This window comes from Bemisia tabaci, chromosome 8 (genome assembly GCF_918797505.1).
Source record: "Bemisia tabaci chromosome 8, PGI_BMITA_v3".
Taxonomy (NCBI): domain Eukaryota; kingdom Metazoa; phylum Arthropoda; class Insecta; order Hemiptera; family Aleyrodidae; genus Bemisia; species Bemisia tabaci.
This window is the reverse complement of record NC_092800.1, coordinates 49,587-68,066: the sequence shown is the minus strand read 5'-3', so window position 1 is coordinate 68,066 and position 18,480 is coordinate 49,587. Positions and strand designations below refer to the sequence as shown.

The 18,480-nt window shown below is 39.0% G+C and overlaps 2 protein-coding genes across 3 annotated transcripts in view; one reads left to right on the top strand and one right to left on the bottom strand.

Annotated features, from left to right (window-relative positions):
• bma (SCY1-like protein bma) overlaps window positions 1–18,480 on the top strand; it is a gene marked incomplete at its 3' end in the record, with an annotated part of 138,692 nt that overhangs the window by 78,836 nt on the left and 41,376 nt on the right. For both annotated transcript variants that reach the window (XM_072303239.1, XM_072303240.1), the window contains 2 exon segments: window positions 3,537–3,632; window positions 10,295–10,440. In XM_072303239.1, the coding sequence (XP_072159340.1) occupies window positions 3,537–3,632; window positions 10,295–10,440 (242 nt within the window).
• LOC109039286 (cytochrome P450 6k1) overlaps window positions 1–18,480 on the bottom strand; it is a 350,075-nt gene that overhangs the window by 292,776 nt on the left and 38,819 nt on the right. The window lies entirely within an intron of this gene.

Here is an 18,480-nt window from a genome sequence, read left to right as displayed (position 1 = left end):
AAGGACCATGGACAAATGAAGGGATCTTATTTGTTGAGACGGATAGTTCTTAAAAACTGGGGGAGAAAATTATAGACTATATGTCCTATTGTGAGCAGTGATCCGAAGCGTGCGGATTTATCCGTGCCACGCGGACATTCCCTGTGCCAACACGAACCGCGTACGGACAAAACCCTAATGAAAAAACGCTTCCCCATCTTAAAATATCCGTACGCTTGACGTCACAGAATGACGCACAGCCAATAGCAGCACGAAGAGCGGCAATGAGTACGGATCTCGCACACAAAGCACCCGGGAACACTGATAGTGGGTTTCCCTTCGTAAGTCCATTACTCTCCAACTTTGTTCATTGAAACTACCTGCTTTCACCAATAGGATGACTCAATTTTTTCTGAGTCTTCTTTATCTGTAGTTTTGTGTATAAATTTCATTAATCAGCCTGGTGATCTTGGTTTATAATATCCAATTCATGAGCCACGAGGTACAAGCGCGAAGACAGAGACAAAGAGATACCATCTATTGATATCTTGGCAGTGACAGAAGCTCTTACTTTCAGAACTTCAACATTATGCCGTTGAGTTGACTTACATACCAGGTAGATGTTGAAAAACTTCTCGGGCATTTTGTTTTGCAAACATACCAAAGTTTGGCTATTTTTCTGGCTAATTACCTCACTCGAAGCTCATTATTCATCTATTAGGTGAGTCAATAGCCGAAAAAAGAGTTATGACTGTTGCTCTTTTGTGATCACCCATAATGAAGTATTAAATTACCGAAAGTCGGGGTTTTCACCTGTCGCCAGAGGCCATCAAAGGGTCTCTCTGGACGAAATTCCGCGAGTTTGGTTTACTTATTCAACCAGATCGGTAGGATTGCAAACCAAAGGCACCTGAAAGCTCACCTGAAGACCAGATCTAAACTCAGTTGTTCGATGACTTTTGGCTCCCAAGTATGCATCATCGAAGAGATCGCGGCTCATCACCTTTCCCAACTTCTAAACTACGCGGTTCAAAAACTGCCAAAAAGATGTCCTTATTTCTAATGATTTGTGCTCTATGTGCGGTGATAAGTCTATTTACTACTTCTGACAAACGCACAAGAGAATGGAATGTCTGGCGGATTTTGTTCGCGAACCAATGTTGGGTTCACCCATTTTCGGACTTTTCACTTTGTGATCAATATTGACGGGTATTATCTTGAAAATATAGTCCAAACAAATGTTCCTGGGAGTTGAAAGCCTTTTACTTTCGTCTATAATGCCACTAAGGAGGGTGGTTTTCGTACTTGCATAACACACGTGCATACGTAAGTGATGAATTTGTAGTCGCAGGAAATTGGTTACTTACTGGTTAATTGTTGGTTGTATAATGTCACAAATTGGCGATCCTCGCACATTCACGTATACATGTAGAGGAATCATGTCTCAGCATCAAGTGCTCTTTTCCATTGAATCAACTCGGCACTTACTTCGGAATTGAGATGATGGACATTCTGGTCAACAAAGGGTTGTGGAAGGAAGGTTAGCGGAGAGGAAGGTGAAGTGAGAAGTCGGCGCGCGCAGGGTGAAAAGAAAAGGACCAGGATGGACGAAGAGGGGTTTCGGGGAGTGGCCGCGAGAAGAGAACATAGGGATAGTGACAGGGCAGATCGTTTGGATGTGTGAGATAGAGAACTAGTCTACATCTAAGGTAACGTTACATGTCATCCGGAGGTAATTTCGTTTTTTGGTAATGGAGGTTGGCAGTCAGTCAACAATTTTAACAAATAACCACTAACGGAAATTTGTCTTCTTTGCTTCTGCGCGCTAGGAATGAAGGAAATCTATGGAATTTCCAATGCTGGCACAAATTGGAAACAGTGCGACTCAATTGACCTTCTCACCCGCGCATTAGGCCCAGTTCACACTTGAACAGCTCGTCAGGTTGAGATAATGCCATCTCTCTGGGTGCTTTCAGGAGTGGCAGCCTGTCAAATCGCGTCAGGATTTGGTTTCACGTCGGAAATCAACCATAGATTCCACCCTCTTGTCGCTTCATGCTGTATTTTCGCGACTTAACGACTTTCATTAACGAGCGCCTCGAAGCACTCAGTTTTCTCCACGTCGGCTTCAAACGTGTATTCTGAATTTCTCTCCTGGTTTTACAACAGTGTAGTCTGTTAAAACCTCTACGCACTAATAGTTATTTAGTTTCTTCATCATACTCAATAATATGTATAAAGAACTATTAGGGCTTCTTGTCACACAAACCGGTCTCCTCTCATCCCCCCCCCCACCCTCCAGTCAAGAATGAGAACTTTTTCTATCGTTTTCATCAATAATATAATTAGATACCGGCGAAAGCACCAGTTTACCATTTGCACTCCATTGAATCCAGTTTCCCATTTCTCTTTTACTTATGACAATTAATAAATCGCATTGTTAAAGTTTTCATAAAGTCAGCTTTTATATACTTTGACCCTCTTTCAAGCTGCAAGCAACTTTAAGTTGCATCATCAAGACGAATAAGTCAAAACGTGGTTTCAAAATTTAAAAAAATCTGGAAACGACTCAAGTAATGTGATTCATAATGAATTTTAGATAGACATTTTTGATTTATGAATTTACATTTCGTGTTTTTGCATCTGTAAGTATCGTCTGGAAAGGTGGGCGTGGGGAGTCAGGCCGTAAAGCAGCCAGGGGGAGTAGCCCTTTAGTTTTCACATACAGGGTGTACCAAAAGTCCGTCCCACCCCTGCTAACTTTTGAACGAATTGAGCCAGGGGAATGAAACTTTGGGAATGTTCCTATCTGAATAGGGACCATTTTATTTTGGGGGGGGGGGGGGGTGGTCAAAATTTTGGTCCCTCCTAGGGGGGGACGGGCCCCCCAACTTTTTTTTCAAATGGCATCCCCTATCTTGTGATACCACATTCTAAAGAACATAAAAAACTAAGAATTTTGGCGCAAACCGCAGATCAATATCTTAATTTTTGACCGAGTTATGATAGGTCAAAGGTCAAATTTGACCTATATTTTCAAAAAATCATAACTCCAGTTCAAATTATCGTAAAGAAAAAAATAAAACGGGAAAATTTACCAAACTGTGTCCACTTTTAAGTAAAAATTTCAGTAATCACTTCGATTTAATTTTAAGGGGGGGGGGGGGTTCGGACCCCCAAATACGTCAATTCAAAGGTCATTCAATATTCCCGTGAAATAAGCCGATTTCCCCTAGATTTGCCTCCACATTATCTCAGTAAGGTCAAAATCAGTTCAACAGTACGTTGACAAGTCCCCAAATTTCGGGAAAAGTTAAAAAAAAAGGTTATTAAATTTGACCGTTTAAATTTCGTTTTTTTTTTAAACGAATGACGTATAAATTCGAACATATTTTGCAATGTGAGGCGCCAATATTTCTGGTTCATTCTTGGAACAACATACCTGCTTTTATAGGTAAGTCAGAAATAGTGATTCCTCAATGCAAAGAGCAGTCTTATTGGCTTTTCACGTCTAAGGGGGCTTTCACCCATGAGTTTGTTCTTTTTTCTGTTTTCAGAAATGTTAAGCGATATGGATCCTTTGGAGGCTATTACGTGTACTCCATGGACGTCTCGACTTCCCAAAATGGCGCAGCCAGATCTAGACTACATGGGTAAGCCAATCTTTTGTAGATAACATTGTGTCACAAATATTCTGAATATAAACGAAAATCGTCACGAATATTCTTAGAATTGTATCAAATCATTTAGGGGGCGCTCATACGCTTATTGCAGAGATCTCGCAAAGTCAAACATCTAACTTCTTTCTCTGAAAAAATCATGCGGAAAATAGACCACGTTAAGATAAAAAAATTTAGGTCAACGGCTTTGAAAAATCCTTGGCATTTTTTAAAATTATATTAATCTTTTATGGTAGAATTCAATCAGTATCTATTCCGAATTTTGTGCGTTTTTATTTAAAGTTCGGATAGTTTCATTCAGATATATCTCGCCGCAAGTTGACTTTCGTTAGCTTAATAAATGTATTCCAAATATTTATTTCATATTTTTTTTCGATGTTCATACAAGATTTGATTATTAACAAGTTTTAAATGTAACATGATGTTATAAAAAATATATAAGATCTTGAAGAAATAGGTGTAGAAAATTGAATGAATGACACTGAAATCTGACGTAATGTCATGGTCGAATGAAGAGGAAATGTGCTTCTAAAATAAGGACAAACAGGAAAAGATGGAAAAAACCTTAAGAGAGGATACCTTTTTGACCGAATTTGTTTTATTTTAATTCCTCTTCATTCTTTTCATCGCGGGACATTGAAACACGTGATCTCAAAATTCACAGCCAAGAAAAAAAAGAATTCTCCATCGAATTAAAAATAGTAATCTATATTATACAGCTACAAGCAAAATATTGGAAGCACTATTTCTGACGAACTGCCGGACCGATAAGGATGATCTTTATACAGGGTGATCCAAAAGTCCCTTCCACCCCCTCTAACTTTTTACCTAATTGAGGTAAAGATATGAAACTTGGGGGATATCCCTAGGTCAAAGGAAGCTACTTTTTGGCCCCCTTAAATTTTCAGGGGGGCCCCCTTGGGAGGGGCAATGGACCCCAACTTTTAATTACCTAATAGGAAGACCCCCTTTGTGATAGCTCGTTCGAATGAGCATAAAGAAAGAAAACTTTTCGCGCAAACCCCAAGTCAATATCTCAAACCGTTTCAAACTGGCGGCCGGTTAAAGTTCAAAATGGCCAAAAATTCACACCGGTTATTTGTCGATGGATTAACGCGAAAATCGGTATGTAAGGGTATTTTGACACGAGAAAAACGAATTTGACGTTAGATTTTCAAAAAAACCGAAATTTCCAAAATGGCCGCCGGTTAAAGTTTAAAATGGCCAAAAGGAGCTTATTTCCCTCGATTGCAACGTTGCAAACCATGGTTGATGCTCCACTTTGATTCAATATTTTTCAAAGGATACACACTGATTCTCTGAAAAATTTCAAATAATTTTACGAACACTTTTAATTAAAATAACGGGAAATTTCGTTGCGACAGTATATTTAGTCCTATTTTCCTTCCTTCTTTTTACCGAAAAAAAACCGGATTCCCAGATTCTAAATCGTAGCTTTTAAGATAGTTAGTCTTGGTTTTTTTACGGTGATAATTTGAAGACAGTCATAAATAATGACGCGTCGTCTAAGTGTCGCAGCGATTTTAGAGTTTGTCCAGCCAGCGAAGCTCGACAGGCCGCACAAGACATCTTCGCAGTTTGACCCGCCTCCAATCCGGCGGAGCTGCAACATGCTTACATCCGTGGTCAAATAGTTGTATGTCACGCCTGCCGTGGAGGAACTCAAATATCGATGGTTCCACGCGAAAAGGAGCTTATTTACCTCGATTGCAACGTTGCAAACCATGGTTGATGCTTCACTTTGATTCAATATATTTCAAAGGATACACACTGATTCTCTCAAAAATTTCGATTTCTCTCAACGATTTCAATTGAAATCACGGGAAAGTTTGTTGCGACTTTATTTTAAGTCCCATTTTCCTTTTTGTGCTTTTTACAAAAAAAAAACCGCGGTCCCAGATTCTAAATCGTAGCTATTAAAATAGTAATTCTTGTATTTTTTTTAACGTCGGAAATTAGAAGAAAATCATAAATAATGACGCTCCGTCTAAGTGTCGCAGCGATTTTAGCGTTCGTCCAGCCAGCGAAGCTCGGCAGGGCGCACTAGACATCTTTGCAGTTTGACCCGCCTTCAATCCGGCGGAGCTGCAACATGCTTACATCCGTGGTCAAATAGTTGTATGTCACGCCTGCCGTGGAGGAACTCAAATATCGATGGTTCCACGCGAAAAGGAGCTTATTTACCTCGATTGCAACGTTGCAAACCATGGTTGATGCTTCACTTTGATTCAATATATTTCAAAGGATACACACTGATTCTCTCAAAAATTTCAAATAATTTTACGAACGCTTTTAACTCTTAACGGTCGAAATCCGATTTTTTTTTAAAATTAAGTATTTAAAAATAACATAGTAAATGGAAATTTTTGCAGTAAGTGGACTGTGAAATTTTGTACATCCAGCTATTCCTCATCATTTACAAATCTGAGTGTTACGTCAAAAATTTTGAAATCGATGCAGCTCGAACACAAAATGGTGTATTAAAATGGAAGAACATTTTTGCCTAGACATACGCGTATAGGGCCCGCGAAGCGGGCCTGAGGGCGCGAGGCGCCCTCCCGGGGGTTGGGCCACGTAGCGGTCAGGGGGCAGGGCCTCCTAGTACAAACTAATTCTTTGATTTTCATTAGTTCAGTACACTTTACATTGTTTCATTTGGATGGGGGTGGTTATTACCTACTCTTTTAAGACGAGAACACTTGGATTCCTTCATGCAAATGTATGTTAAACAATCGATTTTTATTGAGGGAGGCTTTTTCACCTAAAATCGATATGATGTATTGCCGTTCAAAGTAAACTCCCTTCTGCATTGTTCAATTTGTTTCGTCTAAATGTTCATTTGAAAGATGACTGGGCATCTATTGTCCTCTGTATATTCAGAATGATTAGGTTATACCATTAAGAACTTATGTTGAAAAAATTATAATCCCACCTATAACAGTTACCCGACCTATGTCGTCAATTCTTTCGTTCACGATAACTATCGTTAGATTTACGAGACTAAGCTGTTTTAATGAAAGTTCCATTCCTTGGTTTCCCTGGTAACCTTTGTTTGCTACTACTGATGTTTTATTTCAATTTTTTTTTTTTTTTTTATTTTTTATTTTTATTTTATAAATCATTGCTAGATTAGTTCCAATTTTTTGCCGGCATTTATTCTACCTCCCCCAGCTCATTTTTCTAGCTCCATCACCCACTCCCTTCAACTCATTTTTCTATCGATTTTATAATTTTTTTTGGCATGTCTTGCTCCTCTACCACCATTTTTTCGGAGTTATAGATATTTTAGCGGCCTCTAGACCCGTGACTCCAGTCACGGGCATTTCGCTAGTCGAAAATATCAAGCAGCGTGGTAATAGAGTATTTTGTTAGAGAAAATATTGTAAATGCTAGAATGGATTCACTGCGTTCTTGCGGTGTAAGGCAGTATAAGGGCTCAATTTAAGCTGGGTTTTTATATGTCGAAGGCAAAAAGTCAAATCAGGCATTCTGTCAAATGCCTAGGCAAATAGTCAAATATTCTTACCTATATTGAAATTTTGATTTTTTATTCTACCTTTAGACAAAATAATTTGTTGCTCCTGTGAGGAAGAATTCTCTGTAAAAATATGCAGCATACTATGGTACTTTAAACAATTCTAAGATCCGGAATCCACATTTCTCATGTTTTCAGGACGTCATAAAACATATTAAAATTAAGACATTTTAATGTAATACAGGTATGTAAAAAGGAAGGAACAAGGAGAGTTCGCGAATTTAAAGAGTTATTTTTCCGAAAATATTGAGGCGCTATTAAGCGCTTTGCGCCTCCAACATATGAGATAAATGAATGTATAAATCAAACATTTCCGGCCAAACTTCATCATGAATCACATCGTTCGAATAGTCCCTCTCCCCCTCACTTTTTTAATTCTCATACCATAATAGTTGTTCTGGTTACGCTCTGCACATCAATCACGAGTCATATCTAAATTTTCTGACAATTTCAAGAGAAGTTTTTCATAACTCTCCTCAGAATTTAATATTTTACCGGAAAACATTTAGCAAATCTCGAATGTTCATACGGCGTTTTTTCTCAGCACGGCAGAATAGGATCGGTCCGTACTCCCTAAGTCTTCTTTGTCCATCGCTTTGTCTATCAATTCCGACAATCTGGGCAGGAGTTCGGAGAAAAATGTCAAAATTTCAACTTCATGATTTTTTTCCCATCATTATATTGAAAGAGGAGGCTACTTTTAAATTTTTTTTAGTAAGTACAACACCTTGTCTAAATGTAGGAAGAGTCAAAAGTCGAATTTCATCTTTCAATTTTTTCCCACAAATTTTCAAAAATTTCCCGTTTTTTTCACCCAGTTACCCAACGTCGTGGGGTAACTGGACTACCCCCCCCCTTAATTTTTGAGGGGGGCATTATTTTTAATTCTCATTGGCCAGAAGGTGATGTCCTGCTCATGAAGGTTTAAGAAAATGTCATTTGAATGTATATAAACATGTTTAAGTGGTTAAGAATGATGTCGTAACAGTTAGCGGCAAAAAAACCCTCAAATCTGAGAATTGAATAACGGTAAAAAAAAATTGTTTCCTTGTAGATAAATGCTTAGAACTTTCTGTATTACTACTTATAAAGTAGTATTGTATACCAGGACACTGTTTGGCCACTTTTAGTGAGATTAAGCATGATACATTTTTAAAAAATGAAAAAAAATTAAGCCGCAAGGCTGATCTGGGATAGAGTCAGGCGCCAAAGAGTTCCCTTAATTTTTAAGGGGGGCATTATTTGTAATTATCATTGGCCAGAAAAGAATGTCCTTCTCATGAGGGTTTCAGAGAATTTCATTTGAATTTATATAACCATGTTTAAGTCGTTAAAAGTGATGTCGTAACAGTTAGCGGCAAAAATGTAATTAAGTAATGCTTAAGTTATGCTATAATTGACTTAAGTTAGAAGTTTAGTGTGCTGGGAACCCTGATTATTGGTCTTTGGCACTTAAAAGTCCACAATAGTCAATTAGTTTTGAAATTTTCAGAAGTAAACAAACACCGAAGCACAGCAACCTTGCAATGGGTAACTGGGCAGGTGCCACCACTGCAGTGAAATTAAGAGCACCTGCCCAGTTACCTTGGGTTGGGTGCCCAGTTACCCCACAAAGGGAAAATTTTCAAGGTAACTGGGCATCAACCCTTTGCAGCCAGTATTTTCATCCAATTACGTTGTAATTACTCACGCATTACACAAATACATCATACATGAAGAAGAATTGTCAAAGTTGAATAAAATACTTGCTGGGAGTGAGATATGAGGCTCTTTTCGGGACCACCTCTGGCGTTGTTTTGAAAAAAAAGCTGTACAATTTTCGGCACTTCACCATTCACCATAAAATTTTTTTTTGAAGTTATGTTTACATGTTCTAAATGGTTTACGTCATAATGAAGGTATGCCAACAGTGAAAACAATTTTTGCACTAATCTGGTAGAAATACAGAGGGTACTGCCCAGTTACCCCACCGCCCAGTTACCCAACCTCACCTTAGTCCGTTATTTTAACACGTGAAAAGAAAGTGTCGTAACCCTCACCTTGACCTTCCTCGCTCCCCAGAGCGTTACGTAATTTATGAACACTGTCGTGCTAAGAAAGAACGCCGTATGAACCTTCAGGCGTTGCCAAATTTCCTTCGATAAAACACTACTTCCCCGGTAAACTTATGAATATTTTTCTTCTAATTTTTCAGATAATTTGGTTCGCAATTTCACCTTCAGTTCCTGAAAATTTCAAGGAGAAATATTCATAAATTTCCTCAAAAATAAACATTTTAATGAAGGATGCTTGGAAACTCCCGGGCACAGCAGAACACATACATATTGCGTTTTCTCCTCCGTTCATTTTATTTATGAGAGAAGATTATGAGGACGTTAAATCAAAGAGGCCAAGGGAGGGATTTGCGGCGGGCTGATTATTAAAATGAATAGACAAAGCGATAGACAAAGAGGATGAAAGGAAAATTGAGCGATCCTATTGGTTGAAACGGGTGATTGTTGTAGACTGAGGGGGAGGATGATTGACCATATGATCGCTCGTGGATTGCCGCTAGTTAGTCAATTACTCATCTCTTTTGCTCTTTGTCATCACCCATTTCCTTTTTTTCTCTTTGTCGCATGTGTCTATCGCTTTGTCCATCAAATTTTAATTATCAGTCTGCAGGCGTTTAATTTATCTGCGGAAACTGTAAAATCCTAATAACTTATTCTTCTCTATTTCTTTTAAGATTAACGTTCTTTTTCTCAGTAGAAGAGATTCGCAAATATTTATTTTTTCCCTCTCCGACTTTCGAGTTACTGAAACCAACGACGACCACATTAAAACGATGATACCAGACTAATGAGCTGGTTTCAGAAGTCCTAAGGCATAAATCGTTTTCTACAAGCATTTTTGATTGATAATATTTATCGGTTAAATTTAAATCTTGCAGATGTAACATCGCAATGTGCGTTTGCTTAGTTTCACAACCAACGCTTACTATTTTGTTAAACGTATCTATTTATAATCATTCACAAAATTTTAGTGTTTGTAGATGGATTTTTAATCTGCTTGTTTTTTTTTTTGTTTTTTTTTTCAGCGCCAGAAATCCAAACTAGCTCAACTTGTAGTATCCTAAGCGATATGTTTTCGCTTGGTTTAGTAATATTTACTGTGTTTAACTATGGTCGGTCGCTAATCCAAGCAAATCATAGCAACTCGCAATATTTAAAACAATTAGATACAGTAAGTAAAATCCACTTTATTGCTTACGCTCCAATTCGTCGGCTTTTTGTTTCCATTAACGGACATGAAGTTGTCATTATACTTTGCATCTTTTAAAAAAAACACGTTTTTTGAAGATAGATTTAAAAGGATCTAGTTAGAAAATGTAATAAGTATATTACCTAGCTCTTTTTTCATCCTTAAAGATGTTCCTAAGACCTCTTAAGCTCATACTTATTCAATAAGGAGATCCAACGTTGCGGAGTGCAAACCCGATTTTTGAGCCTACAAGGTGGATATTATAGACGCATCTTTAAGTGACTGTAATTATAATGATTAACTATCAAGGCTTAATGCATTTGAATAACTTTGCATACTACTTGCATCCAGGTCTAATCATTATTATTAGTCACTACGAAAAATACCTATGCGATATGCGAAATTATAATTAATAAGCTCTTAGTGTTTATCATATTTCTATATCCATGGTAAAATTCTTCCGTGATTCATTAAGTTCAATTTTAAATTACTGCCGCTTGTACCTTTTCTTCTAGTTTATACTTTCTATTTTAGTACTGAAAAGATCTCAGGCCCCAAATCTCTCGAGTTTTTTCTCCCATGATTTGCTCCGGTTAAACTTTATCATCTCAAAACATTCCTCCATGTTGCAAGGACTGGCGTAAAGTTAGTTTGTATTTATAGACACTCTTTGTTGATTTCAACTTGAAGATTCTCAGTTCCGGGAATCTTCCATTTTGTTTGCCCCATCAAGAAAGTTACTGAAAAAGTTGCAGCTATTCCTTAAAAGGATTCTAAGTAAAAATCCAGGATGTATTGTCATCAAATTACTGGAAATTCAAAAAATGGGAATTATTATTTTTCACGAAGGCTTGAAGCAATTAACTTTTAATAAAGTGTTGCAAACATTTCGTTGATACTACCTTTAAATAACTCCATAGATTACTGTTGTTAAGGAGAAGATTTGAGACGTTGTCACATCAACTTCGGTTGCTACAGCTAAACAAGTCCTAGAAATGAAAATATTTCATTACATAAGTTGTAAGTTTTCAGAGACGCCTACCAGTACCTTATTTTGTAGAATAAGATAATTTGTCAAAACAACTTGCTGCTTTGATATTTCAGCTCTTTCTCTTTCCCGACCAACTTCAATTCAAACCCCGTTCAGGATAGAGTACTTGTGCATGCAAGTGTATTATGGCATCTCAATCCTTTTACTACAGAAAAAGTGTGCCGCTCTGTGATTAGTCGGCTATCATGGAGCCCTCAGTTGGCCCAATGTAACCAAACCCCAGTCCCTCCACTCAAAGTGTGCGCGCCGCCGTCTTTGTGGAGGGGGGAAGGGGGAGTAGCACTGGGCAAACGTTCTTTCGGAAAAATGACGGAACAAAGGGTTGTGATTCCTGATTGGCCAGGGTCGCGACCTCTGCCCCGTCTAGCGGGATCTTCCGGAAACATGCATTTTTCGGGAGCTTTTGGGTTGGGTGTAGAGTCTCTTTATACTAAGAATCAAAACAACACCCCCTCATGGAGTCACAAACGGGAATAAAGATTACACAAATTGAACGTTTTTTGTAATCTTTGATCGGCTCATTCTCAAATTCCTTTCTCCGTTCCTTCTCTTATTCCGTTTGTTCCTAGTCGAAACCGTAGTTCCTCGGTCCATTCCAGATTATAATCTTTGCAGTTGGTGAAAATGTAACTTTATTTCCATTTGTGACACTGTGGAGGCCTGTATGGTAACCAATCAGAAATGGATTCACATTGCCTTGATTCTCAGTACAAAGGGACTCTAGTTGGGTCTCGCTTCGCAAACCAGTTCTACGCATCTCTTCGCACGAGTATCTTTCCTGTGTTTTGAGTAGTGCAGTACCATTGCTTGGGGTTTCTCAATTTTGGTTTTTCTGCTTTCAGCTCATAGAGCCTTTTTGATTTCCCTTTACTCTTTGTTTCCATCGCCCCGGTAATGTTCACATTTTTGCTTCTCCTCTCTCCCTGTCTTTAGTTTTAGTAGTTTCAGTTGGACTGCATTTTGTAATTTGGAGCTATAAATTATAACTCATCTGAAAAAACACTTATGTGCATAGGGAAACTAATGGCACATACATTGTTTTTAAACCGGGCCGAAATATATAGTTCTTAATTGCAAAATTTAGTGCCTGCCAGTTTTTACTCGCGGATTCACTTTGATGAGTGAGAAGCTTTTCCCCGTTTCTTATGAGCAGCATCAGGTGTTTGTAATTATTCTCTCCGGGTTGTATTGTGCCGTCGCGTCGCCTCGTAGTTTTTTCCATACTTCTTTGGCTACCGATGATGAGTTTGAGTTTTCGTTTTTATGTCGTCGCCACGCCTTTTATTATGTCTAGTAAAGCACTATTTTTGAGCCGCGGACATGTGAGTTATGCCGTGGGGGCTCCACCTCCTGTGCCCGCGGACTTGGCAACCGCCTTCCATGTAGCCTTCTTCTTAACAACATGTAAGTAGTTGTGTATATTTTGAGGGGGGCTTGGGGTATCCAGGTTAGGTTAAATTCTGTCTCTATCTAGTTTGCCATTTCCTTTCATCTTTCCTCAGGTCTTTTGCCCTTTTACCTAGAGAAGGTCGTGGTCCCTCGTGCCATTTTACGAGCCATTCAGTCACTTTCTTGCCATTCTTTCATTTTTTCTTATGCCATTTAGGGGACCGTGCAGGGACCGCAGTCCCCCCACGTACGATTTTTCTCACCTAGTTCGGCCCAATGTAAACAACCATGATGGCGACAAAGTTCGACAAAGTTCTACAAAGCTCTACAAAATTCTAGCCGTGAGTTTGGATGTGATAGAATTATTTTTATGATCAACTTTTAAATTGAGTTCGGATCGACCTTTAATGGATATTTTTGCCGAAACTAACCTTTGATTGTGATTATCATTCATTTTTCAGCCAATAATACGTATTCCTCTGGGTCGGGTTTATTTACGTTGGGCCAACTTTGGAACTCCATGATAACCTGAACTGATGAACCAATCAGAGAGCGGCACAGAGATGGCAATACTCTCTCATATACAGACACTCTAGTTCAGGAGCCTCGTGCCCAGCTAATCCGACCCTGGTAGTGTTTTAATTTAGACCTTGTCTAGAGACCGATCCTTCTTTTCATGATGCTATGTGAAGGATCTCTTTGGAGGTGCCTAATCTCGATGTCAACCAAATGGGATTTCTTAAGGGAAGGGTTTCTTTTAGGAGGAACCTTTGAATATGAGCCGTAGCCTCCTCACTTGTCATGTCTCTGCCTGTATGGCATGGTCGTGTGACTGTGCGAGGATGCTATCGACCCCAAGCCACACTCGCACCTACGCCAAGACGCACAGTGCGGCATCCCATGGACAAAAATTGAAAATTGACTTGCTAAATTTCCAAATATTGCTATGATATTCGTGATCAGAACAACATTTCTGACACGAGGGTATACTTGTTTTCTTTATTTTCTTCCAAAAACACATTTAAATATGAGTTTGAAGTGGAGGTTAGTTCGACCGAGAGGGAGCTGTCCCATGAGAAATACACAGCATCTTGGTTGTCAACTTTAGATAAACTTTTCTCGATAACTAGGGATAACCCTCTGGGTGGTTAGCACTTTCTCATTCTAAGTAGGCCCAACTTCAATCCTGCCAAAGAACTTTTGCGACTTGTGCGACTATCGGAGATATTTGCATTTAAAAATTGGTTGAAATCAGGTTATTTGCGAAATGTCATTCCCGGGCAGTCGGGGGTGTTTCCGGTTTCGCAGTTTGCCCATATCCGGTTCTGTGTTTGTGAACTTCATTCGTGGTACTAGTCATGTCGGACAAAGAGAATCAAGGTATGTATTAATTATTTACCACATTACTGAAATCTTTTCATTTGTTTAATTTACTTACATTCTGAGCATTATAGGTGCTAAAGTTGTAAAATGTAATAAATAGACGGAAGAGTGGTCCAGGTTCATGAAATTCAAGTATTTAAAAAAGGTTAAAGGTACCCATGAAGTTTACCAAGACCACTCCTTTACTCCTTTGGGATTGGATCTAAATTTAAATTATTCTGCCAAAAACCTCAAGAAGAACATTCCTTCATCATAATTCCTTTTTGTAAAAACCGCGTCTCCTAATTACGTGTATTCAGCTCATAACCACTTATGACCTATTGTACCAGCTCTCGGATGCTGGAAAAGTCAAAATCCGTTAAACAAAAGTCTGGGGGGGCTAAATTGATTATTTTATGCCGTTTATGGTTCCATAGGTCCATTTTGACGGTGCCCTTGATTTTTGTCCACGCCGCTTATGGAAGTGCCGCACTGTGAGACGCAACGGAGAATGACCGCTTATTCGGAGAATCTGTCACTTGACATAATGATTGGCTAGCGAATGCAGCAAGCACACCGAGCAGTTCCTGCAGCCCCCCTGTACACACTTACCCCCTCCTCTCCTCAATCCCCTCTAATTTCCCCTTTATTGACTGTAAACATTCGTATGCGAGCGCGTTATGTAAACATTTACACAGAAACGCATGCAGGAGATCGGGAATAAGGAGGATATTAGATAGATACGTAAACATTTACGTTTTAGTGTATAAAACAGAGAACAAAACAAAAATAATCGCGCTCCGCTGCCAGGGCGAGGCGAGGGATTCGGTTCCTCAGGAGAATTTGAAATACCGAATTTTAAAACCGATGCGTGTGCTCAAAAACTTCAAGATAAACTGGTTCGATGGAATTGGAATTGACAATTTGAGTGAAGTGACGAATGGGGGGAGGGGCTGAGATTGCTGTAAATTTGCATCACTCATGCTTCTCGCTTCCTCTTTTGACACGCTAACAGGGAATACCAATCACGGACGCATCGAGTCAGAGTTAGCACCCAACGCGGTGCCAAATTTCCGGAAACGTTGAGCATAGAATAGTTGCAGTGTCTTATTTCATGAGTGGTTTCACTTCGAAGAAGTTTTAATATGAGTTTCTCGCTTGACGCAAACCGAGAGCACTGATCATGAAAAATGATCACAGTTTGTGAACTCATTTGTTAAAAAAAAGGTTAACAAACCAATGTTCTTTTCGAAAAAAATTGTTTGATCGGAAGATAAGCGATTTCTCCCTAGGATCCGCTTTCGATCGAATCCGATCAAAACCGGGTGCCATAAGTGGGGTGCCAGACCCAGACCCATTCATCTGTTTGGACTAACCACAGAGCATCCCGCCATGTTCACCAAACCCTAGAATTTCACAGGGTACGCGGGTTAAATCCAGAGACAAATTGAAACTTATACTTTCGGGGATACAACACTTGCTTGTGGACTTATACAGGGTGTCCTAAAAGTCCGCATCCCCCTTGGTAACTTTTGAACGGTTGAAGATAGAAAAACGAAACTTTAGGATTGATTCTATCTCAAAGGGGACCATCTTTTAGGGGGGGTCAAAATTTTTGCCTCTCTCTGGGGGGGGGGGGGGGGAGGGCGGCAACTTTTTTTTCTCAAATGGTAACACCTATCTTGTGATACATCATAGGGAAGAAAATTAAAAACTAAGAATTTTGGCGGAAACCGCAGATCAATATCTTAATATTTGACCTTTGACCTATCAAAACTCGGTCAAAAATTAAGATATTGATCTGCGGTTTCCGCCAAAGTTCTTAGTTTTTAATTTTCTTCCCAATGATGTATCACAAGATAGGTGTTACCATTTGAAAACAAAAGGTGGGCCCCCCACGCCCTTGAGGAAGGGGCAACAATTTTGACCCTTCCTAAAAGATGGCCGCCTTTGAGATAGAAACATTCCCAAAGTTTCGTTTTTCTATCTTCAACCGTTCAAAAGTTACCAAGGGGGGTACGGACTTTTGGAACACCCTTTTTATGAGAAAAATAGTAATCTTTCCTACTAGGTAGGTGATGAGCTTTAAATGAATTCATGAACCAATACTACCATGAACGAAATGCTCATCACGTTATTAAGCATTCACCGTGTAGGTAGGTCTAAAAGGAAATGGCTTTCACCGCATTGCCAAAATACCAATGGCGGGTTCCTCTTTTGTCTCTGGTTGAATTTCAACTATGATCTCTGTGACCACCAATCTTCCGTTTGGTTAGCCCGAAAAAGAGGATGGAGCTCATGAAAAAATACTGATTCACACTCTTTATCCGATCCGACTAGATGCGACGCAAAAATGCACTTAAAATTGTTTGGCCCAAAACGACTACTTCATGTATTTAACGAAAAGTTCATTTTACTCGAGTATCTTTTTTTTGTGCGAAAAACAAAATCCTCACAATTATCCACGGTAAAAAATGAAGCTTTAATTTTTTTATTATATGTCCTCTCGTCGAAATTTCAAGTAAACTACGCTGCTTACATTCAAATTTTACAAAATCAATCCGCTGGTGAGGAATTGCCGTAATCTGTGTTTGAGAATTTGAATCGCCCGCCGTTTATTTTAAAGAGTGAAAAATAAGTTAATGTTTAAGTCCTTTTTTTTCATTTTAAAGAGTAATGCATACAGAGTACAAGAACTTCAAAATCATGAAATGCAAAACGCTAGTTCTTCGAGTTTAATAATCGCGCCAAACACGGTGCGATCGACGCGAAAAGCATGTCAGAACGGACATTACTGCAGGTGTACAGGTGGTGCTGTTCACATTGCGCGCGGCGTGGTGGTTTGATAACATAATTTGGTCTGATTGGTCATACTTGATCAGAGATTGAAAGGAGGGTGCGCTAGGAGAAGGGGCAAGACTCTAATACCGCCAAATAAACTGCATCTAATCTTGCGCGATATTTAATGGTCATGCAGCAAGTGGAGCAAACGTGGTCTCGTCTGGTTGGTCTGATTTGGTTAGTATTCGAGAGTAGGGGAAGGGTTGGGCATTTTAAGCCGCATCCATTTTTTCGGATTCTGGAATTTTAAAAAATTGAGTCGAATTCAAGTCTATTGTAAAAAACTGCCACCTTGTACCACATTTCCCAAAAATCGAGAAAACAGGAGTCGCATATAGTGGGATCAGTAAGACTCTACACAGTAGTAAACAGTACCAGTCAATCTGCGTATTTTAAAGCGCCTTCAATTACGTTTGATACTGTGCAATACCTCTGAGGTGGAATAGTTGCTTAGAGCGCCTTCCATAGGGTCGCCTCGACTTGACGGCAGAAGATCAGGATTGTCGTTGAAATCACCCTCCACTGCGTGCGTGGTTGTACAATACTTCATCACCGACTTTCCGATAAAAAAACATTAATACGTCAATTTGCGACGTTGCAAGTTTTACAATTCCTATCTACATAATAAAACGAATTTTTGGGAAAAGAAAGTACACAGTTTTTGTGCTAGATTTCAAAAAATTTAGAACAAAGAAAACTGCCCTGCTCCTGTTGTTGTGCAAGCATTTTCTTTATTTTCCCCCAATTTTTTCCTAATTTTGTCCAACGAACCGATAGTTAAAAATTGTACAAAAAAAATTATAGGAAGAAGAAGGGAATAGAATTCTGAATAAATTTGGAATTGCTCATTGGTCGGTAGTGTTATGGAACTAAAAAACTTTGCGCATTGTCATAGATTTTTATAAGCTTCCAACTTAAGCTCCATATTTAATTTATTTACTTATTTTTTCTTTAACTAGTCTCTTTTTAATTTTGGTACATTTCTATTGTCTCTCTTTTTTAAGGAAGGGACTTGTACCTCAGCGTATTAACAAAGTGGAGTGAATCGAGCGATTCTAGTGCGCTGCTAGAACACAATAATAATGAAAAGAAATGACATTGCTTAACTTTTGTAGTCATGCTCTTTGATGGAAAAATTGAAATCTCCCTTTTACTTTCTTATGAATAAAATTACTTAACTGCCTGCATGACTCTCAATCTTTGGTTCCGCCACTTGATACCGCCAACGCGCTTCCCGCCTCAGCGTTTATTATAATAAAGAGACAAAAAAACGTGGGTCTGAAATTTAGGTTTCCTGACAAAACACTTAACAAACTCTCCCGCCACCTAGAATGATCCGGCAACCATTCATGCCAGATTCCACCAAATAATGAATGCTC